Source organism: Corvus cornix, chromosome 4 (assembly GCF_000738735.6).
Source record: "Corvus cornix cornix isolate S_Up_H32 chromosome 4, ASM73873v5, whole genome shotgun sequence".
In the NCBI taxonomy this organism is placed as follows: domain Eukaryota; kingdom Metazoa; phylum Chordata; class Aves; order Passeriformes; family Corvidae; genus Corvus; species Corvus cornix.
This window is the reverse complement of record NC_046334.1, coordinates 50,181,454-50,205,489: the sequence shown is the minus strand read 5'-3', so window position 1 is coordinate 50,205,489 and position 24,036 is coordinate 50,181,454. Positions and strand designations below refer to the sequence as shown.

The window sequence follows — 24,036 nt, the reverse complement described above, 5'->3', positions numbered from 1 at the left end:
GTTTGGCACTGTAGTATTGTGCTCTTTGTGGTATCGACTGGTGTATTGACCTTCCAGAGGAGAGGCAGAACCACTATCTCTGGTTTTATCACTGGTTTAATAACTTGAGTGGTTTTGTAACAGATGAGGTCTTTCCCACCTCTGCAGTACCTAAACTGGTGCTGATAAATTTGAAGTACTAAATTTGCAACCAGTCAATTTGATGTGTGCAAATTCTACCATTGATGTCGAAAGCCACGTTTTTTAAAGTATACCTTTAATCACAAATTAGTTTGATTGTTTTTATTCCCTGAGTTAGGTACCTCTCTTTTTAAGAATGTGTGGTTCTTCTTTGGAAGCAAATTTTACAGCTTTTTTTTAAGGTTCAGCTTCTCTCAGCAATGAGACAGGCATTTCATTTGTTTAGAGAACTGCACAGTAAACACTTGTCTCCCCAAAGCAGAGGAAGATAAATATCAAAACTAACAGAAAACCCCTCAAACCTCCCAAATCTTTTCTTTGCCCCCCAAAAATTTTTCCTGTCTCACCCAAAACAGGGTGTGAGAAGGAAGCAAAAAAACCCACTTGGAAGTACTTTTTTTGAACACTCAGTACTCTAAGATGGAAGACACTACAGCCAAGTTAGTTTTCTGCTCGCCGCTACTGATGTAATTATTAACATTTTCTATTATTTCTCATTAGACTGGAGTTATTCGTTATTTCTACATTGAAGACTGGCAATACGTGAATGAATACCGGCATCCTGTCAGCGTGAGAAAGGTTTTTCCAGATCCCAATGGAACCAGAATGGCTTTCATAGATGACAAAAGTGATGGCTTTGTCTATTGTCCAGTAAGTTAGTGTGGGATACCAATACAATATATTTACAAGTAGGCTTTTCAACTATATAGTGTTTTTAATAAAAAATGACGAAGATTTTGTCACTCCAGCTTGTATGCTGATAGAAGAAATTGGCAAGGAGGCTTGAAGATAACTTAATGGTAATGTAAGGAAATAAAATCTGTCATACTAGATCAAGACAATTTCATTATAGTAAGTTCCTCATCGGTAATTTTCAAAAATATATATACTTGTGTATTTAAATACAGATAATCTAGCCAGTTTCACTGCCCCTCACCATACCTTTTTTTTAAAGAATAGTAAATATAATTTATATAATGTGTATTTTCTCCACTTCAAATTTAAACTCGTGTTATTCAGAATCACCGCTTATAAGAAAACTCTTTCTTAAAAGAATTTTTCTATTTCTGGACTACTTACATTATTTTTAAAATTTTTAATCACAACTGGGATGAATATTTTGTTTCTTGCCTTAGTCACTTAGTAATAATTTTACTTTTACATTATATGTAGGTAAATGATAGAGTGTATGAGATTCCAGACTTCTCACCAACCATTAAAGGAATCCTGTGGGAAAACTGGCCAATGGATAAAGGTGTTTTTGTTGCTTTTGATGATGATAAAGTGTACACTTACGTTTTTCATAAGGATGCCATTCAAGGTACCATAAGCTCTTTGAAAAGGTTATTCACTATTTTAGTTAATAAAGTAAAACATGTTCTGAATCTTCATTTGTCTTAAATAAAATGCATATAAATATAAATAGTACTATAGATGATTTCAAGTGCAACTGATGAATAGAAAACTAATTACTTTGTAGGTTTCTCTGTAAGGCTTCAAGGCATTTTGGTCTCAACAACTCCATAAGCTTCTTGCTATTAATATTTCATTTGAAAGTTACACACTGTGCTTCAATTCTATGTTGAAGCATTCATGAGAAAAATCTCAGGATCAGGGTGACAAAACTTGCATCAGAGTCACAAAACTTGTATTCACTTAAAATGTTAAAGTTGTAAACATAGCCATTTCTATATTTGCGACAGAGAAATGTTGAAACTTACCTGCAAACGTTTGGAAAAGGACCTTACTGGTTTAGAAGCTTTAAATTCTGTATATTTACTTTACTGAAAGATATGTGCTTGTATAGTTGCTGTTGATTGCCAGAATTACAGACCTTGAATTAGTGCCCAAATATACATGGTTTCAGCTGCTTGTTATACTTTTTACCATGTAGGGATTTTTACAAGATGTCTTTTTTTCTTCCTGATCTTTGAATCTAGGATCAAGGATTATTTTGGCAGGTGGTACGGAAGTCCCCTATTCCCATAAACCTTTGTTGTTGTATAATGGAGAATTAACTTGTCAGACTCCAAGTGGGAAAACAAACAACATCTATTTAAGTACTCACAGTTTCCTTGGCAATTTGAAAGACTTTGGACCTGATGTGCTGAGACAAATGCTTACTCAGACTCTAATGTTGAAAAGGTACATCTGCATTTTAATTATATTGTGTAAATTGTTTTCTGTGCTTATAGTTCAATACAGCATATCCTGGTGATTTTAAAGTGTCCTGCTGAATACTGATAAATTAGATTGATCCGTAAGTTCACATAGCTCTCCAGGCAGACCAAACAAAATAAGTGACCCAGTGGTGATTCGGGCTTTTTTTTCACTTTTGAGTAAAAGCCTAAAGTAATTTTTTTCAAGACTTATTCAGGGTTTTGTGACAGTGGCTCCTCCAAAACTGGCTGAAAATGCTTCTAGTGTACTCTCCTCCCACTGTAATGAAGCAATACAAAATCACTATAATGGAAAGAATGCCATAGTAGGGAAAGCAGATGGTTTCCTGAAAAAGTGTGGTAGAAATAGAAGAAATAGAAATGTAAGGTACTCATTTGTATTTTTACTTTCTTCCTGATACATCACTCCCTCCGTGGCTTAGAAGTAAATGTTTTTTATGTTTTCTCTAACAGAGAGGAAAAAAAATTGAGGGGGAGTTTTGGGTATAAGTAATATCTAAAATTAAAATAGTTGTAAGTGTGTTTTACCTTCTGTAGGTTTTCTGAAGCATGGGAGGTCTGCAGCCTTCTGAATGACCAGTCTTGTTGGAATGAGCTGGCCAAAGCTTGCTTACATCATATGGAGGTGGATTTTGCAATACGTGTTTTTCGAACATCTGGTAATGCTGGGATGGTGATGTCACTAGAGCAGATAAAGGTAAAATGTAAAGTCTTACACAGGAAATATGATAATTTAATTTTTCTTTAAGAATGCTAAATTTTTATTTTGGGAGGGGGTGGGCAGGGTAAGGGGTTGTTTTTGTTCAAGCAGAAGTTGAGTTGCTTTCAAGGGATATAGAGGATAAAGTGTCCAAACTACAGACTTCTTGACTGTTTTTTTCTTGAAGTGGTTGCAGTCTCTACTGGACTGCACAGTATGTCTTTCTGCATGTGTTTGAAAACAGCAGAATATATTCATGTCTCAGGTGTTGGGAGGGTCTTATTTCCTTTTTTTTATTTTTGAGAAAATGTTGAAGACTGATATTAAAATCCAAAACAAAACTTGATTGCATTTATACATCTAAAGTTAAATAGTACCTTAAAATTATGCTTCTGCAAATTGCTGATTTTAGACAGCATTAGTGGCCTGTAAGGACTTTTTCTGGTTTGTAGAATCCAATACACATCGTTGAAAAATGTAAGGATATTTTGGTTTACTATTTTTATTTGGCTTACTAGATTATGTTATTTATACAGTATTTATTTTCTTTTGGACTACTTCTACACCTATGATGTCTTTCTGCAGGGAATAGAAGACCACAACCTTCTAGCAGGACATCTTGCAATGTTTACTAGTGATTTTAATCTGGCTCAGGATTTGTATCTGGCATCCTCCTGTCCTATTGCTGCTCTTGAGGTATTAATTTGTGTATATTTTCTGCTGTTTTCGTTTCCAGATTAATGTTGGAATATTTTACCTTCTGGTAATTTTGCCCTTTTATGATTCTGATCTTGCCATTGTGTGACTAGAATCACAGACTATCCTGAATTGGAAGAGAACCACAAGGATCATTAAGCCCAACTCCTGGCCCTGCACAGGACAACCCCTAGAGTCACACCGTGTGCCTGAGAGCGCTATCCAAATGCTTCTGGAGCTCTGTCAGGCCTGGTGCTGTGACCACTTCCCTGAGAGGCTGTTGTATTGCCCAACCATGCTTCCGGGTGAAGAACCTTTTCCTAAATTATATCCAACATAAAACTGCCCTGACACCACTTCAAGCCATTCTCTCAGGTCCTGTGCTTGGGCACCACAGTGAAGAGATCAGTGTCTGCCCCTCCTCCTCTTTCCCTCACAAGGGGGTTGTAACTGCAACGAGGTCTCCCCTCAGTGTCCTCTTCTTCAGGCTGAACAGACCCAAGTGCCCTCAGCCACTCCTCATACAGCTTCCCCTCAAGGCCCTTCACCATCTTTGTTGCCCTCCTTTGGACACTCTCTAATAACTTTAGATCCTTCTTATGCTGTGGTGCCCAAAACCGCACACGATATCCAAGGCAAGGCTGTACCAGCGCAGAGCAGAGCGGGACAGTCCCCTCCCTTGACTGGCTGGTGATGCTGTGCCTGATGCCCCCCAGTCCACGCTTCGCCCTCCTGGCTCCCAGGGCACTGCTGACTCAAATTCAGCTTTTGTTGACCAGGACCCCCAGATCCCTTTCTGTGGCACTACTTTCCGGTGTCTCATTCCCCAGTCTGTCTGTACATCCAGGATTGCTCTGTCCCAGGTGCAGAGTCCAGCACTTTCCTTTGTTAAACTTCATACAGTTGGTGAGTGCCCAGCCCTCTAATCTGTTGAGGTCTCTCTGCAGGGCCTCCCTGCCTTTGAGGGAGTCAAGAGCTCCTTCCATCAGTAAACTTACACCTTCGGGTCCTGTGACCTAGTCATTAGTGAAGATGTTGAAGAGATGTTGAAGGGCTGAGAATGGAGCCCTGTGGAACCCTACTTGTGACAGGTCTCCAGTATGGTATCACCCCATTCACTATAACCCTTTGTGCCTGACCTGTGAGCCAGTTGCTGACCCATCCCGTGATGTGTTTATCCAGCTGTGTGGTAAACATTTTGTCCAGAAGGATACTTTAAGAGACAGTATGGAAAGCTTTACTGAAATCCAAAGGGATTACATCAGCTGGCTTCCCTTGATCAGCTGGGTGGGTTACCTTATAATAAAAGGAAATTAGGTTTGTCAGGCAGGACATTGCTCTCATGAAGTTGTGCTGGCTGTGACCAATGATTGCATTGTCCTTCAAGTGTTTTTCAGTAACTCTCAGAATAATCTTCTCCATAATTTTACCAGGCACTGAAATTAGACTGACAGGCCTGTCATTTCCAGGGTCATCCTAACAGACCTTCTTTCAGGGTGAATGTCTCTCAAATTGTCTGAATCTTTCTAGAATATTAACCCAATATTTTTGTTTAGAATAATTTCAAGTTCAGGATAGAATTCCAAATTTGATACTTGCATCAGAAAATGTTACTGTTCTTTGTTGATAGATGCGAAAAGACTTGCAGCACTGGGACAGAGCACTTCAGCTGGCTAAGCGTCTGGCCCCGGACCAAATCCCTTTCATATCAAAGGAATATGCAGTCCAGCTCGAATTCATGTAAGTTCTCCTGTAAGGTTGTAGTATAAGAATATTAAACCAATACTCATGCTCAATAGAAGAGCACAGGATTGAGGTACTTCAGATGACTGCGTTGCTGAGAGAGGATTCAGTGAGGTCTTGCAGCTGTAGTATGAGGAAGAGGAGTTTTGCAAGGAATCCTTCATGCTAGAGACATGTTAGCAAATCGTAGTTCCTTTTCACTAATTTCAGTACATGTAGGTTCTTTGCAACTGGTAGGTCCCAACATATAATATCATCTACTAAATAAAACTTCATTGCAGGCAGTGCTTGGAAAATAGAGAAAGTCCAAATCATTTAGCACTTATTATGCTGGATGACAGCCATGCCTTTTGCCTGTATTTCTTTAAATATCTGTTAGCCTTCATTTTCTTAAATCATTTAGGTAGAGGTGTGTCAAATTTCAAGGCTGCCAATCCCTGAAAGACAGAAGGTATTAACCATCTGACATGATTTTAAAGTCTATTTTAGATAAACAGATAAAACCTGGTCTGTTTAGTGCCTAAGTCAGGAGGAAAAACTTACCTACTAATAGTTTGTAGACGACTCCCTCCCCCTGGCAGTACACCTGGCATTGAGAGAGGACACTTGCTGGTCACAGAAAGGAAGGAATGGACGCAGTTGAATCAATGCAACCATCTGGAACTTGAGTTCTGAATATACTTCAGGAAAAAAAATTGCCTTTGATTTTGTGTTGCAAAAATTATAAGTAATTTCAAAGATTAGCTTCATTTATCTTCCAGAAAAATGTGGAGTCGAGCTGAGAATACCGAGATGTATTTTGCAGATAGATTCTTTGCCTTTCAGGGGAGGTTTATTGGTCTCTGTACAACAGAATTGAGAGTTGGAAGTGCCTCTTTGACTCAGATTTGATAAAGTCCATAGGAAGTGCCATGGCATTCTGTGCAACTGTCCACCTCTTGCATACCTCACAACCTTCTATGCAGTTGTTATGTCTAAATCAAGACAGATACATGCATAATCTGTGTGGTAGGAAGGCAGCCATCTCTTCCTATTAAAAATATTTGTCTGTATAACTTCCAGTTTTCTTTCAGGGGTGATTATGTTAATGCTCTGGCACATTATGAGAAGGGAATCATTGGAAACAATAAGGTAATTCCTTTTTAGTAATGATAGCATTGTACTGTCACGATATACATTAAGTTATCATGTTTCAGACTCATTCAAATTCCAGTTTTTAATTCAGCTCTAAATTAAATGCTGTTAAATCTGTAATGTTTTGTTAGTTTGTTTCAATGCTTGATTACTGTTGCTTTTGTGACCTTGGTTTTCTAATGTGTAATCTATAGTTACTGCTTTTCATTTGATTGCTAGTACCAGGAACACGATGAAGTTTGCCTTGCTGGAGTGGCTCAAATGTCCATTCGAATGGGAGATATCCGTCGAGGGGTAAACCAGGCCATTAAACATCCCAGCAGGGTATTAAAAAGAGACTGTGGAGCTATTCTGGAGAATATGAAGGTACTCAAAAGAGTTAATAAAAGTTAAGGCTGAATATGTGACTTCATTAGGTTATTTATTTATTCATGATCTTAATTGAGAAATTATATTTTAATGATTTCCAATATTGTAGCAATTTTCAGAAGCTGCTCAGCTGTATGAAAAGGGACAATATTATGACAAGGCAGCATCAGTATACATCCGGTGTAAAAACTGGTAAGTACAGGTTTCAGGGAAATGTTATATTTCAGAGGATTTGCTGGGGTTCTCTTTGGAAAAGATTGATTCTCTGAATAGCACAAATGCCTCATTAACTATGGTTCATTGATTGTATTGTTTCAAATCCAAGCTTAAAGGTTCTCTCAGAAATTTATGTTGTTTTAATATAGTCTGACTGTCAATGTGAGATAATTATTTTTCTTTTTTTGTGTGTTATGTTTCAAGTTTCCTGCAGTTTCAAGTAAGTCCTTTGTGGGTGTATGCACATGCACACATCCACACTGAATTTAGTAACCATATTTGTGTAGTTACTGTTTAATTAATTATATTTCTTAGTTTTATAACATGCATAGCTGAGGCTGAGTATTTGGACAGTTGGAAATGATTCAAGAGTAGCCAGTATCATAATTTTTTTTTTATAAGTTAATTTGAGTATTGTGAAGTAGCCATTGGAAAAGTCAAATTTTCTGGGAGATTTAAGGGCTCAGTTCTGGCCTAATTATGTTTTAAGGATTCCTCACATTAAGAACTGATTGGAGAGTTCAGTAAGACCTCTCCTCTTTCATATGAGTGAAAGATTAGGTTGGAATATTATGTCCATTTATTTGAAAAATGAAAATTTTATTCCATCAAAGAATTGTCAGTGGCATCAAAATGAGCCAGGAGAACACTTGGTTAAGGAGAGTAGCTTGCATTTAATGATAACCTTGATTTGGGAAGAGGGAGGTAGGAGCTTTGTTTACTCTAGCAGGGGGAGGTTCAGTTTGAAGAGTGCCCATCTTTTAGTCAGAGAGGTGAGATTTAAGGTCAGCCTCTCTGGAGTCTCTCATATCCTTTGTCCTGAAAGGCCCACTGCTTAGTTTGCTGGCCTTTATAGATCTTTCAGGTTACAGTTTTAATACTGTGCTTCTTCTATGGGTTAATGAAAGAACACCTGAGATAAAAATCCTTAGTCTGCCACTTCTTACACTTCTACATCTCAGACTTAAAAAAAGAGAAGAGACTGTCTTCAATCCTGTATGCTCATAAAGCAGGCTGTAATTTCCAGTTCTTATAAAGTGCAACTTTTTGAAAATACTAAAATTACTTCAAAGCTTATCCGTTATGTTCAGTTTCTTCTCTCAGATTCCTTTTCAGTGTTGATATAAATATGACAGTTTTACTGGAGAAAATTTGAAACCAGATATATTTATTAAATAGCTAATGTCTTTCTAGGGCAAAGGTTGGTGAACTTCTTCCTCATGTTTCATCTCCAAAAATTCACCTACAATATGCAAAGGCCAAGGAAGCAGATGGCAGGTACTTTCGAATGCTCTTTTTTAATATAAAACATGTTATTGCTGTTGTTGTTATTGTTACACATTAGCATTTTTGTAAAATAAATTAAAACACATACTGAAACTTTTGCATAAAATAGCCTTGTGAAAACAGTTTCTAAAATATGTAAACTTAAGTGTACACTTAGTGTATTAAAGATTTGAAACATAATCTAAGGACATTCTGCTGGTATCAAAGATGTGTTTCTAATTAATTGTTTTCCTGTCTAAACATGAATATCTTTTTAAGAAAAGTCATCAAAGGTTTTAAAGTACTGAACATGATGCAATATTCCAATTAGCAGAGTATTCAAGTTCAGTTTGTGTCTAACAACTCTGTAGCTGTGATTTTAAAGGTCATTCAAAGGGAGAATAATCATGAAAGAGATCTTTTCATTCTAGAATCAAATTACTGGTACATCTTAATGGCTGCACTTGCATAATGTTGAATAATATGAAGTTATTAGCTGAAGTTAAAGCCCCAGATAGGTAATATTTCATCACAGAATGTAGTTCCTTCTAGTCTTTACCTGTAAGTAAACATGCTTCAGAATAATGATACTTTAAAATATGAAACGGCACCAGAGTTTAATGTTTGCATTGATGAGACTAGAAAATACCGTTTGTGTCAATTGCATAGTGAGAGAATGAGAAATTTCTTATCTTGTCTACAGAACCAAAATAAGGTCTTATTTTAAAAATGATACACCTAGGTATCTTGTTTGGGTTTTTTTGTTCTCTCCCTCCCAAGTGATTTCATATGGAACAGATGAACTGTTTTTAATATATAGCAAAAGGGATGCTGGCAGAGTAGGTCAAAAATACTATTGTGGTAAGACATTTTTCTGTTGCCTCTGCTTTTCATTCTCCTAAGAGAAAATGAAATAGATACCAAAAAACCCATAGTAAATGCAGAGCAATGCAATTACATGCAAACTGAATGGAAGGTGTCACAGAGTAATGTCACAGAAATAAAATACTTTATGTTTCCTTCACACCATATTATAAGGAGTTATTTACAAAGTTAGAAAAACTGATGTGGAACCATTATTTTGCAGGTACACGGAAGCTGTGATAGCTTATGAACATGCCAAACAATGGGATAGTGTAATTCGACTGTATTTGGATCACCTAAATAATCCTGAAAAGGCTGTTAATATTGTAAGAGAAACACAGTCTCTTGAAGGAGCAAAGATGGTGGCCAGGTAACAATCATGTTATGCTCATTAAAAAGAAGTCTTTTATCTATTGGGAGTTTATGAGGCTTGCTAACATATTAGACGCTGGTTATTGGTACTTGGCCACTGACTGTATAATTCAGTTCAGTTCATTCATCATCTCTAAGATTTGGACAACTAAACAGGTACTGATTTTTTGTTGTTGTTGTTTACTTTCTGATTAAAATTATATTAACATGAAGTAATAAGTTTAGACAATAATAAAAAATTGCCATGCTGGATTATTTTTACTAAGTTAATTTTAGGAACCTAGTTAAAGCAATTCGAGATAGAAAATGGATTAGAAGTGTTTTGTATTTGTATGTATGTTGTGTATTATATTCCTGAAACATTTGGTGTATTCATTAAGCTTCATTAAGTACTAAGGCATTAATTTTTCATTCTGATTAGATTCTTTCTGCAGCTTGGTGACTATGGTTCTGCCATCCAGTTCCTGGTTATGTCCAAGTGTAATAATGAAGCTTTCACATTAGCTCAGCAACACAACAAGATGGAGATTTATGCTGATATCATCAGTGAGTATTCCAGGTTCAAAGTTTGCTTGCATTATGTTTTGCTGTTCTTTTAGTTGATTTCAACCAATTTGAAATCATAACACAATGGGTGTGAAGTTTTGTTTCCCATTTCCAGTCATTGCGGCCAGATTTGCCAATGTGTGTACTTCAGGCCTACAAGCCAGACTCTGCTTTCAGCTTAGATATCTCCCTTGGTCTTCAGTCTGGGTTGTTTTCAAATCTTGCCTGTCCTACAGCTTTTTTTTGCTTATCCATAGAGATAAAACATTTGTCTAGACTATTTTCTTGTGCCCATTGAGGAATCCCTTTCTTTGACCTTGATACAAAATGGAGCATTTCACTGGTATGGTTCTTGATTTTTGTTCCCTTTTCCTTTTCTCGTGGTTCCAACTCTTTTCTTCCATGTCACTTTTTTCCTTTTTTTTCTCTTTAAGACCCTTTGTGGCCTCCTCTTATCTCAGTGAGAGATGGAAAGGAGACCTTACTGAAAAGCTGACTTTTATCTTGGGCTATCAAGCCAATCAGAGTCCAGCTTGTCAATTTGCACTCAATTTTATAGTTTTCTTCTGTGTGAGGCACCTTTGAAGAGTGCCTTATCAGCTCCACATATTTATCTCCCAAATTCTCATATTTTCAATTAATCTCTTCCTTTAGAAAATGATTTCTTGTTATGAAGGTTATAAAAACTTGGCAACAGTTAGCTTGGAGATGTATGGTTGCAGATGCTTGTCGAGGTGGCCACAATTGTTCTACTGTTCCTTATGCTTTTATCCAAAATAGGATGTCTCAAACTTAAGTGGGTGGAAAAAGGGTTTAAAACCAACTGGAGTTGTGGCTGTCTTTGTTTTACATGTGTACAGCAAAATGGAGTCTTGTTTAGAAGATTTAAGTACTATTCTCTGCTACCACATGGTTGCATTAGCCCTGATAGCCTTGCTTCGTACAATACAAGTATGCTTCCATATTCTTAAACTGTGAATGCAATTCAGGTGATAATCTCATAATCACTTGCCCTGCTTTATTGTTGCCAAGACATAATGGAAAAATTCATTATTAGATCATGTAATGACATTTCACTATGATTTTTTAGAGCAGAATGTAGTGACAGGATGGGGGGGAATGGTTTTAAACTAAATTAGGAGAGTAGATTTAGATTAGATATTAGGAAAAATTTCTTTACTTTGAGGGTGGTGAGGCACTGGAAAAGGTTGCCCAGAGAAGTTGTCCCATCCCTGGGTGTGTTCCAAGGCCAGGTTGGATGGAACTCTGAGCAAGCTAGCCTAGTGAAAGATGTCCCTGCTCATAGCAGGGGCTTGGAACTAAATGATCTTTAAGATCCCTTCAAACCCAAATCATTCTATAATTCTGTGAGAAACAGAAATCCCATTGTGGTGTAAAACCTGTGGAAACAATTATTTCACTGTATTATTAGCTCCTAATATTTGACATTTAGTCTGATTAAAACGGGACAAAATGTGTAAGACATAATTTGAGTCTGTCTGGCTTTGATTTCCTTTGAATGTCAGTAAAAAAAAAAATAGGAGTATGTTCCTTCAGTAGAGTCTTTATCTTCCTTAATAAGAATACCCTGCTATCTTCTGTTGCAGGTTCTCAAAGTACTACCAATGAAGATTATCAGAGCATTGCACTATATTTTGAAGCAGAAAAGAAACATTTTCAGGCGGGGAAATTTTTCTTGCTGTGTGGTCAATATGGACGGGTCAGTACTGAAAGGATAAGCCAGTAAAAGTTAAACGTTTATAGAAACTGTTCAAAATACAGTACTTCAGGGAAGTCCATGTTTGATTTTAAGTGCCTTAACTGATGACATACTGAATTTTTTTTAAAAGAGTAAAAAATGCAAGCAAACTATTTATATTTACAGTTATCTAGAATGTGTTCTGTGAATTGTACATTGCCATGCACATAGGTTTTTCATAGCAGCAGAAGCTTGAGGTGAATCACGGATATATTATTGTCAATGAATCTCTAAATGTCATGATCCACAGCAGCAATTTATTTACATTTCATTGGCTTGACCAGTGGAGACTTGGTTGCAGAGTAACTAATTCATTAATTGCTGTAGCGTGCCCTAACTGAAAGCTTTTTTTAAAAAAAGAAAATATGTTAATTGAAGTATGTTGATTGACACACTTTTGATCAGTTACAAGTCTGTGAACTGATGCTTATTAAATGTTTGACTTTTGCATACTGAACACATACTACATGACTGATTTTTGCACATTACAGCCATTGTAGGTGAAAACTCCTTCAACTGTGGCATGGGGGGCTCCGTGACATTAAAAACATGACATTAATCACATTGTGACATTAATTACATTAATCATTAATTTGTTCTCACCATACTGCTGTTAACATATTTCACAGTTAGTGAAGGTGTACATCAGAATTTGGCAAAGACTCAATTGTTTCTTGCATGAGTATCTGTAGGAGCAGCTGCTACCTCTATAGTTGAGATAAGCATTCAGTGTGCCACCTGTCTATCAAAATGCAGAGAGAGAGAACTTGATAAAAATTATAAAAAAGTGAGTTTCATGTGTCTCAATTTTAACTTTCCTTCTGTATCATTTTAGGCATTAAGGCACTTCATGAAAAGTCCAAGCACAGAAGATAACTTGGCTATGGAAATGGCAATTGAAACAGTAAGCAACTTCGATAAAACAAAAAATTCTTCATCTTTTTAAGAAGTTTACCTTCAGTATTGTGACATTTTCCTAGCGTCACTGAGTGTGTTTGGACATACTGCAAATAGAAGGAAAACTGTATCAGTAAAGATGATATCTAAACATATCTAAAATCCCAGTTTAACACATTAGAGAATAAATATGAACTACTGCATGTCAAAGCTGATGAACCAAAGAATCATCTGGTTTGAACAAGCAGAACTAAAAAAATCATGTTCTAAATCTGTCTAGTTTCAGTGCTTTATGGAAAGGCTTCTAATGAGAAAGTTATTTTTCCCTTCTTCTTTCATATCGTAGTTTCTTGTGTCTTTTTTTGATAGGTGGGACGGGCAAAAGATGAAGCCCTAACAAATCAGCTGATTGACTATCTAATGGGAGAGGGGGATGGCATGCCCCAGGTATTGTATTTTTATCACTGCTATTCTGTCACATTCTGTGCTACAAGATATTTTGAGCTTACTTTGTCCTAAAATTTTTAGTAGGCACAGACTGTGCTTTAGCTTTTGTTAAGGAGCAAGACTTGTATGACCATTCCATGGGTCATTCACCCAGTAACTCCAGGTTCAGAAATATAAGAAAGGAAGCACCAATTACTCTTGGATTGAGTAATTTTTCTTCATCTTTATGAAAGCAGGTAGTTGGACAGAGGAGGTCGAAATTAATGCTTGTACTGAGGGTAAGAGACAAAACTTAGCTGTTGGTTGATGCCAGTTTGCCAGCTGGCTGTTGCCTTTCCCAGATGGACAGTCAGCATGTATATGTCTTGAGATGAGCTACAGCAGTGGTCTCTTCCTGCAGTAGCAGAGTTGGTCTGACTTTCACAGTGGAAGAAAGTAAGGTACAAAGTAGGAGATGCAGGTCAAAACCCCGCAGTTTACCAGGTTACGTTAGTTCCTGCATTCAGCGTCAGTGTAAGGCATAAAAGGTTGTGGACAGATTTTCAAAATTAGCATCCTTTTTCATTTCTGAGTGGCTTTGATGACAATAGCTTGTAGTACATTCAGTCATAATTGGGCTTGAGTTCATGGAACTATGTGGCTGAACCACTTGAAGTTTTACTGCCCGTTAACAGCACACCTGGAATGTGAGCTAAGTGGTGAAAGCCAGACCTCAGGTGAGGGTGTTGCAGTCTGCAGTCAATTGCTTAGTTAAGGAATTTAGAGTCTCATACAAAGTCATGGTAAATACAGTCAGGTGCAATATGATATACCATGGAAGAATAAATTACGCCTTGCTGAGGGGAACAAGGTTTGGTAATTATGGAGATACAGGGGCTTGGTGCAATAAGTTGATTTCACCCCTAATATTACAGCTGTGGTTTGCAGTTCTGTTAGGAAATTGGAAACTCTGTCTCTTTCCTCTCTGTATGGATTAAGGGTTTGATATTTTAGACTTCTAGAGACACCAGGCAGTTGATGGCCAGGAAAACTTTGCTTTTGTAAAATGTAAAAAAAAAAAAAAAAAACCAACCAAAACAAACCAAACCTCTAATATGAAATGTGAACTTCAATAAAATTATGAGAGAAGCAAAACATGGCAAAACAAACAGAATTCAGCTGTAAGAACCCAAAGGTAATTAAGCTGTTGGAGGCACTGGATGAAAAATCTATCCAGTATCAGTGTAAGCAAGACTAATTTTGTACTTACGCTGGAAGTTGGGTGGACAGACACTGTAGCATCCAGTCTCTTTTCTCAGAACAGCAGCCTATCTGCCTTGTTCAAAGAAATGCATGGGACTGGGTGAAGGAAGTGAGCTAGGTGAGTGAGCCAGTGAGTATGATATCCATAGGGAAGAGGTTCTAAAGATTTTGGAAAAGACTTAAGAATTTTTGAATGCCATTATTGCTATATTTAACATTGTTTTGAACTTCAGTGTAGAGCTTTGTTTTCCTTATTTAAAAGCTCTCTCTTGTTCTTCTGAATGCTTTAATCCAATCTACCATAGTCTCTCTCAGTGAGTAACAAAATTTTACTTTATCAAATCATACATATTTGCTTTAAAAACTACTTTAAAAACAATCCTTATCTTCATTATGCTATGGAGACTGTTCTTGAACTTATCAAGCAAGATATTATTGTTTTTAGAAAATAGAAGCTTCTATGTCGTGGCATTTTTGTAAAGCTGAAAGTAAGAGTGAATTGAAAAGTAGCCATGCAGCAGAAACTTGCTAATCATTTCAAGCATTGATCTTCAAACCAGGTTATCACTGACAGCAGGCTGATTGCTTTAAATCTTTCACAGCCAAGAATTATGTGGCATTTTAATGAAGTACCATATTATCAAAATTATTATCACCAGAATTTTGCTACACTATTGTCTGACTAATTATAAATGATTTCTTAAATGTGTGATTTTGTCAGCTGTTGTGTTTGTTAACTTCAACATGTAAAGATTCTTAATTTGTCATGTTCACTCTTTCAGGGAGCATTAACTAGCAAGGTTCTGCTGTTTTCTGTGTGCATATTTTCTGAGTACATACATTTTAAAAAGAAAACTTAAATTAGGATTATCTAATATTAAATCAGCTAGATTGCAATAATAAATTTTCCAAAGACCTTAGGAAATGTATTGTATTAGAAAATTCTTTTCTGCATTTTTTGCTTTTAAACTTACTGACTTTAAAGGTAAGAATATGAAAGTAAAACATGGGACTAATTTTTCTTGAATGAGTTTCACTTTTTTTTTAAAGAGTAATTTAAATATATTATTTAAGTAAAATATAATTAGGAACATGGCAAATACCATATAAGACTACTGGTCCATGCTGGGACAGGATCCTTTCCTGCTGCAGCAGGAGAAAGGGGAGAAGCAGGCTGGATGGCGCAGTGCAGCTTTGGGCTAACATCAGTGGAATGGCCATCTGTGTTCATTAGGTGTCAGAAGTTGGGAAGAATTATATCATAACCCACTACTCTTAATAATTTTTGGTTTACCCCACTCAGGGAATGGCAATTTTTCTTTTTAAGGCAGTTTACAGTGGAAAAATAATACCTGTTAATATAAGTAGTTGTAGTTACTTTATATCCAGTTAACTATTTCATTATTCTGAGTTACAATTTTTACTATGTTCAGCCTTTTGATCGTGTATTACTTAAAATTCTGCTCCATCATTAGTTTAACAGTAATTACTTTTGGTTGCTTAATGTTTTTCCTTATATTTCAAGTTAAAAAGAAGGTTTTGTCTTCTCTTTTTTCTTTCCATATGCGATTCTTTCCCTCCTGCTTTTATTTCTGTGATTTTTTTGGTAATTTTTTCTTTGCTTCTCAAGTACAAGCTAATCTTTGCAGTCATCTTCTCTATAAGGAAATATCTTTGTCTTTAATATTTCTGTTACCTTGAATTTCTGCTTTCTTTTGCTCTGAGACTTACATACAAAACCCACACAGTATTCCAGAGAACAGCACAACATTGACGAATACAATTCTTTTAATAGAAGTTTTTATACCATTTTAACATAAAATACACACTTTAAATGTTTGGATTTACTACTAATTTTGCAGAATTAGTTGGTTTGGATTTTTTTGCTAAGCTCTCTATAAAGCTGCCAGAGTCATCTTTTTTTTTTCATTTGTACATTTAAGTTGGAACCATACCATTATGTACAATATTTTAGCTCAATTTAATCCCAATTAAGTTTATCATGGACAGGCTTTACTTTTTATTAATCTCATTTTAGAAATCACTGCTAGTGATATAAAATAATGACACTAGCCCTATTTTTTTTCACTTAATAGTTTCTTTTCATAGGAACATAAGCAAGGTCAACAAGTAACAATTTTATTTTGTATTTTTATTTTTTCTTTTTTGTTTTTTAGTTTTGTTTTTAAATTATTTCACTAATTTGCCTGCTGTTGGATTGCCGCGTTTTGGGCAAACTCTTTGCTACATTTACCGTTCTTGAGTTATATAATCTATCAAAAATACGTGGTATAGCAAATTATAAATTTTATGCATTTTATTAGGTGGTTGTCCCCCTTTTTAATTTTTTAACTGTCTTGGATGTCTGCCTTCTGGTCCCAGAACAATACATTCATTAGTGGCCAGATTTTGTGATCCTCATCCACACTAAGCAATGTTTGCATCTAGATCCATAATGCAATTTAAGCATTTCTGGCAAGACTCCTATTTCTGAAAGGAGTCCCTGGTTTCTTTTCTAACACCATAAATGCCCACACAGCTGGAGTTGTTTGGTTTCCCCCTGTACAACTCTCCACGTGCACAGTGGTCTGTGGCTTTCTGCATCCCTCCTGACAGGGTTTGGCCAGCACCTGCCAGGACTCCCTGCGGGCCCTCAGCGTGGGTATTGTGTGCCCGAGCAACAGCCAAAACCCTGAGGGAGATTGTGGCATAGCTGAAGCATGTTCCTACAAAGAGCTCTTCACAAAGCAAGCTTGTCTGCTTTCTTTGGAGAATGTGGTGGTGGGGTGAGCAAGTCAAGAAAAGGAATACAGCAGTAGGTATTTGGTCAGTATTAATTGCTTTTGTATGATTTCATTAAGGATGCCAAGTACCTGTTTCGCTTGTACATGGCCCTAAAGCAGTACCGAGATGCTGCCAGAACTGCCATAATAATTGCCAGGGAGGAGCAGTGTTCAGGTAAGTCTTTCCTCTGATGTGATGGCATCTCTCATGCTACCTCCTTAGATACCCTACTTAGGGTGCTGCTCTTTGTGTAGGATTATACTTAGAGAAGACGTGTATCAGTGCTTTTAATTGTATTCAAGGTCAGTTTTGAATTTGAAAGTAGACTTGGGAAGAAGCTTTGGACTCACACCTGTATATTAAATATTGGGGAAAAAAAAGAAACTTGTGGAAAATATCTGTATTTTTTATTACATTCAGGTGAACATAGTGATTAAGACAGCCTTTGACTTTACCTTTCTGTGTGTTACAGTCATAGAATTGCAGTTTCTACATATGGTAGAAACTGACTTGGTACTGATCCTTTAGTCTTAGCACCTGACTTTTATCAGTGGAAGATGGGCAGAGGAGATAATTTCTGTTGAAGGACCAGACATGTGCTTACTTTAAGCTTTGTTTTCCTTTGTAATGGGTAGGCTGAAGTTAGAAAAAAAATAAGAAGAGAGAGGGCTAGAAGCAAAATAGCTGCCACCTCCATTATTAACTCTCCCTTGTAGCCGTGGCAACAACCCTACCGTAACACTGCTTGCTTTTCATTTCAATTATGTAAAAGAAAAATCTATAAAGGAAAAATAGCAGTCTCGGGAATAACCCAGGCAAATTAACATTTATGGGCTGCTCCTCGGCTGCTCCTCAGCATTGGGCTAAGGAGTGGAAAAACCTCTAAAACCCTTGGCAAGCAAATCTCCCAGTCCATCATAGTGAATAATGCATTTGTGCTTAATTATGTAAGCAGGAAATGCAAAGGCTCAAGGATTTAAATATTTACTAGCTTCTCTGAATCTGAAAACTTGTATCTAAAATGCAGTACCCTATGGTGTATTTCATATTCCCTAGTAGTATAGATGTATTTTGCAGCAGTGTAATAGGATGCACACTGTTTGTCTCATTAAAATCACCAACCTTGCAGTAACTGTTTCTTCTGGAAAGGCAGTTTTACATCAGCCCCCTCTTCCTTCAGCATATTTCAGTGAGTTTGATTCTGAAGTCTGCACCAGTATAGTTTGTTCTTTTCTTAAAAATCCATTTAATAATAATATTTAAGTCACACTGGTTGGTATTTTTCTTTGGGTATGCCATTTTAAGTGCAGTTTTCTTTGAAGTTGTTTTTATGTAATCACATGATTTTAAGACTGATTGTATTATACTGAGAGTCAGTAACACAGTATAAAAAAATGTTGTTTTCCAGCAACTAATTCTGAAGTGATACTTAACTGTTTCACACAAATTTCATAGTTTGATTAAATTGTAGTGTATAACAAAACTTTACAAATTGCTCTGTAGAGTAAAAAGATCTGCTGATAGAGAAATATAGGGAGGCAAAGGAAAAATGTTTGCTGAAATAACTGGAATTTCCTTCAAATGCCTCCAGCTGCAAAGAGTATGACTTCCTCAACCTCTAATAATGCAAAAAATCCCAAAACAACCAACAAAACAACCCCAAAAACAAAGCAAGAAAAAACCAGCTAGGAATAGACTAAATGCAAAACACTACTTGATTTCAGCTTTTAATGTCATAAAAATTGATAATTCAATGAAATCCTGTGGTTTCTGGACAATCCTTGATAGTAACCTTGAAGCAGTATAACCTAGTGAAGTAACATTCAAATTTTAACTATCCCTTGACAGGTTTTGGGTTGGTTTGGTTGCAGAGGCAAGGCGTTTCCAAAGCAAATGATCAAGTAAAAGTATGCTAAATTAACATTTAAAAAATAGCTTTTGAATATCTGACACTGAAGAACAACAACAAAAAAATCTGTAAAAGCTCTAAAAGCATCTTCTACTTTTAAAGTTCATTATATTAAATTGCTATCATATATATTTTGCTACTGTTTAGACTGTTTAGATTACTTCTCCCAGTGTAATTTTTTTTTTTTTTTTAACTTCCTGGCTGATACTGTTTAGGATACTGTGACAAGCAACTGCTTGTGGTTTTCCAAAGAAATTGTCACGCAATGGTTTTACTCCAAGCATCAACATAACTTCAGCTTCCCTATAAACACATTGTTATGAAAAATTAAATTTTCTGTTGTTGTTTTTTTCTTAAGGAAACTACCGAAATGCACATGATGTTCTTTTCAGTATGTATTCAGAGTTAAAGACCCAGAAGATTAAAATTTCTTCTGAGATGGCTACGAACCTTATGATTCTACACAGCTATATTTTAGTGAAGGTAAGGAACTGAGAAATTGAATTTATGTGTAAGTTGCGCAGTGTCTGGTTTATTGAACTGTATGGATGGATGGGCTGTGTACATAAATTACAGTGTCATGTAGATTGTATCACAGAATCCAAGTGCATGCTAATAGCAAGCTTCAAGAGGACAATCCATAGTTGTTTCTGCCTCTTTGAGTAGCATATTCTTTTTTAAATACTGAATAATTGAAAATTACATATGGCTTCCTGTTTCTCTTATGCATTCATACTTACAAATGCTATGCTACTAGTACAACTATTTATTATTGTTGTTGTTTTATTTGAGGTTATTATCCATAAGTAGATCACTGCTTTTCTGTAAATGAAATTAAGCAGGGGCTCCAGTGATCTCTAGTAGTTAACCATGGATAGTAAACCCATCTCCAGTAGTTAAGCCCATCAGGATATCCATTCCTACAGCCAGGTTCGGCCTCCCTCTCTACCAGCAGTGAGGCAAGAGCTGCAAATGGTGGGCTGAAGGGCAGAAGCAGCCTTCTGGGGAAGAGCCACTGTGAGGTCTCTGGTCCCTTCTCTAGTCCAGCTCTGCTCAGTTTCATGAAGGAGTTGTTGGCATGCAGCTCCCAGCAGGATGAATGAATGCCAAGAGCAGGCTGCAGGAATTACTCTCAATGGCTGCAGTAAATGTGGCATGTTTGCTGTATTCCAGATTCACGTGAAACGTGGTGATCACATGAAGGGAGCACGGATGCTTATACGTGTAGCCAACAACATCAGCAAGTTCCCATCACGTAAGTGCTGACAGCAGAGGAGCAACAGGGCAACTCATCAATCAGCACTGCATTACAAGGTTCATTCTCCCCCTGTGATCCTGTGGGCAACAACAGAGTGTAACTACACAGTGTGCTCTGCATCCTCCTCCAGACAGCTCTTCCATACACAGCCTTCAGGATGGGATCCTCACCAGCAGTTTAATCTGTCCTCACATTACTGCAGTACTGAGCAGCCTCAGCCACACACAGTCTCAGGATTGTGTGTAATGAACTGATTGGTTCTGGGATTTTATCACAAAATTTTAATTGACCTTTTTTGAAAATGATTTTTGGGTACATGGAAAATGTAGACTAAAAAGTAGGCTTTAAAGAGTGCAGACCAGATTTGGGAGACATGGTTATAATCAGAACATTCCTGCTGCCATGCTGAGCTTCAGGAGTGCGAGGCAGTGAGAGGTGAAACCATGGTTTTCTTGTATATGGTTTGAGGAATGGCCCAAATTGTGCAACTGTGTACCATGGAAAAGAAGAAAAATAAGTCTTTTTTCATCAGTACTTTTTTAGCTGTATTAGCTCAAAGGTTTTTAACATTAATATTGGTAAATAAATATTTGACATAGTTTCATTCTGTTACAGACATTGTGCCAATTTTGACTTCAACTGTGATTGAGTGTCACCGAGCAGGATTGAAAAACTCAGCCTTCAGTTTTGCTGCTATGTTGATGAGACCTGAGTATCGGTGTAAAATAGATCCTAAATATAAAAAGAAAATTGAAACTGTGGTCAGGTGAGTGATGTTAATCAAATGCACGCAATCACCTGTCAAGGCTTTATTTGCAATGCTCTTTTTGCTCATAAAGCCTATAGGCTGTTTTCATATTTTTTCACTGTCTTTTATTTGAAAGGCTAAGAACCATTTCCCACCCTTCTCTGAGAATTAAAGACTTCCCTTGAATGCAGTAAGCCTTAAATTCAATGTGTATGTAAAATGCTTCCTAACCAGCAGTAACTTTTCCATCTTGTCCATACAGACACAAGTGCAGCCCTACAGGTTTAGTTGGTGTCTAGTTGAGAATCCACAGCCAAACTGTTGGCTACTACAGCAGCAGCATTGTGCTCTTCTATGATTTAGACTACTGACTAAATGGCTAAGATAAAAAAGAATGGGATGGCAAATAAAATATATGAATTTTTGACATTTTCTTCCTTATCTGAAGTTTTGTTTTGGTAGATCCTAGCCAATGTTTTCTGCCAGAGGAGGAAGCATAGGTAACTGTAAAACAGCAGGGCACGCATATATAACACTTTCTCATTTATTGTACTAGTCTCTAACCAAGGCTCAGGGACTTGCTGAGCTCATATGGGTGGTTCAGGTATTTATTTATTAAGTCTCTAAGCTCTCCATGAGCTTATCCAATCTCTCTGCTTAAAGCCATGTAAATTTTTAATGACAGGTGACTCCTACAACAAGAAGTTCCATTATGTCAAGACTGGTCTCTAGCTGGTTTAAGGTGATGCCTCATAGTTTTCCTCTTAGGAGAGATCTACCCTTTTCTGTGTTATTCATGATTTTAAACACCTCTGTATTTTATTTATTTCCCTTCTGTCAGTTAAGTATTTTCAGGACCTGAAGAGTCTCAGCTTACATAGCTGTTTTATGGATACTGATTTTTATGTCATTTCTCTGAAACTCTTACAGCCTTTTTGGAGGCAGTTAGAAGCTGTATAATCCTACCAGAAAGCCAGTTTTTTGTTACTCCTGTTCTTTGTGGTGCTGCCACAGAAAAACTCTGAAACAAAGAAACCACAGCTTTATAGTCAATACGTATAGACCCTGAGTTTTGAAATCTTTCAAAGTATTAGGATCTGTTACAGCTTTTAAAAGATGGTGTTTTTTCTAATTAAATGGAAAATGACCTATTTCCGAGTTGACATAATTGTGATGAAGCTTGGGTGATAGTTAAAAGGAAGGAGCTGATAGAATGTAAAATAGCAGCTGGAAGCTAAGCAAGTAACTCAGAGGAAAAACACTTGCTAAGTATCAAAGGCATTGTAAAAGAGCTTTGTTAAGTTCAAACAGCCTGAGGGTTTTATTCACAGCTGTATCTGTGTTTTAGACGTCGAGACACTACTGAGACAGAAGAGCCAACAACAGCCTGTCCCTACTGTGCTTTCCAGCTCCCAGAGTGTGAACTTCTGTGTCCCAGCTGTAAAAACAACCTTCCATACTGCATTGCAACTGTGAGTGTCTGCTGTGCTTCCTGCAGTGTGACAGTAAAGGCAAAGCTGCTTTCCCTTCTAAAAATAAGTTCATTTGAACATCTTTAGTTTGCTAGTGGACCCAGGCTAGGTGGTGTTATGCATTTATGGGTTTTTCTAATGTGTTACCAAATTTCTTTTTGTCTTTGGCTATCACAGTGTCCTCACTTGCCACCTACAAATAGCAGGCATTTGAGGGTCCCAGTAAAACTAGGAAGGCATTTTGGGAGACTTCAGCTTCCCGAGAAGGCAGGTGGAGCACCAGGAATCCCCAGCACACACATTTGGTGCAGTTGGTGCACTTGGGAGAACAGACAGGATTGTGCTGCTGGTGCCTTCCCAGCTCAGCCCTTTGCCTAGGTGCTCTAGTGCTCAGAGAACTAACATAAGTCCCCCTCTCCTTTTCCATGTACAGGAGCTTGTGGAGGGCACAGTCCTCCTCCCCTAAGCTCCAGGCTGCCAAGACTTCAAATTAAAAAAAAAAAATTAAAAACTAAACCAATCAACTAAACACAAAAACCCCAACAAAACTTCAAAAATCTGTTTTAGGGAAATTTAAGCACATCTAAAGTTAATGGTTCAGCCAGTGACCTCAGCGTTTCTTACATTACTGATCCTTACAGAAATGAGAAGTTCTAACATCTTTTGTTTCTTTAGAGCGTACTGAAAAGGTAGGGATGGCATAGATTCCTGGTGGAAGTTACTGTACAGCTACTGTATAACTAACAGTTTTTATTGGGTTCGTGTGAATTGTCATACTAAAATTGCAGAAGAAAAAGACAACTTACTTGAACAGGGAACAAATGTTAGAGTTAACATTCTTAATTCTTTAGTTTTAATAAAGTCTTAAAAAAAAATTAATATCCATTATGTGGGGGTCTTTTTGCTCTACTGGTTTAGCAGAATGACAGGTATACTTTAGAAGTAATATCTTCAGGAAAGCAAAGGATTTTAAATATAATTTTATGAGCCAAACACAATGGACATGTTACTACATGTTACACAGTATTTATTTAGGCCCCATCTTGGCCTTAGTTTATGTCACAGGTGTTTGTAACATTATTAACACTGTGGCATTTTCAAATATCTAATAAGAGTCAGTGTCTGCTGCTGCATAGCCTATTAGAGCATAAATCTCTTAGTATAGTTCAAGGTGCTATTGTGTTTTTACAGTATTGAAAACATACATACAAATTCCTTCTATGAAAAGTAAACTAGTTAAACTGTAGCAAAAAA

At 36.9% G+C, this 24,036-nt stretch overlaps 1 protein-coding gene across 3 annotated transcripts in view; it reads left to right on the top strand.

Annotated features, from left to right (window-relative positions):
• The window catches only part of WDR19 (WD repeat domain 19), a 39,484-nt gene that overhangs the window by 12,988 nt on the left and 2,460 nt on the right, over positions 1-24,036 (top strand). Inside the window, exons 15-34 of one of the 3 annotated variants that reach the window (XM_039551290.1) lie at positions 682-831; positions 1,354-1,501; positions 2,121-2,325; positions 2,898-3,057; positions 3,646-3,756; positions 5,387-5,496; positions 6,573-6,630; positions 6,853-6,999; positions 7,112-7,194; positions 8,413-8,496; positions 9,572-9,718; positions 10,142-10,266; positions 11,874-11,986; positions 12,861-12,929; positions 13,292-13,369; positions 17,473-17,569; positions 19,663-19,787; positions 20,478-20,559; positions 21,178-21,328; positions 22,659-22,782. In XM_039551290.1, coding sequence (XP_039407224.1) covers positions 682-831; positions 1,354-1,501; positions 2,121-2,325; positions 2,898-3,057; positions 3,646-3,756; positions 5,387-5,496; positions 6,573-6,630; positions 6,853-6,999; positions 7,112-7,194; positions 8,413-8,496; positions 9,572-9,718; positions 10,142-10,266; positions 11,874-11,986; positions 12,861-12,929; positions 13,292-13,369; positions 17,473-17,569; positions 19,663-19,787; positions 20,478-20,559; positions 21,178-21,328; positions 22,659-22,782 — 2,367 coding nt within the window. Of the gene's footprint in view, positions 1-681; positions 832-1,353; positions 1,502-2,120; positions 2,326-2,897; positions 3,058-3,645; positions 3,757-5,386; positions 5,497-6,572; positions 6,631-6,852; positions 7,000-7,111; positions 7,195-8,412; positions 8,497-9,571; positions 9,719-10,141; positions 10,267-11,873; positions 11,987-12,860; positions 12,930-13,291; positions 13,370-17,227; positions 17,438-17,472; positions 17,570-19,662; positions 19,788-20,477; positions 20,560-21,177; positions 21,329-22,658; positions 22,783-24,036 lie in introns of those variants that run through there. The other 2 variants (XM_039551291.1, XM_039551292.1) reach the window with 2 other exon arrangements.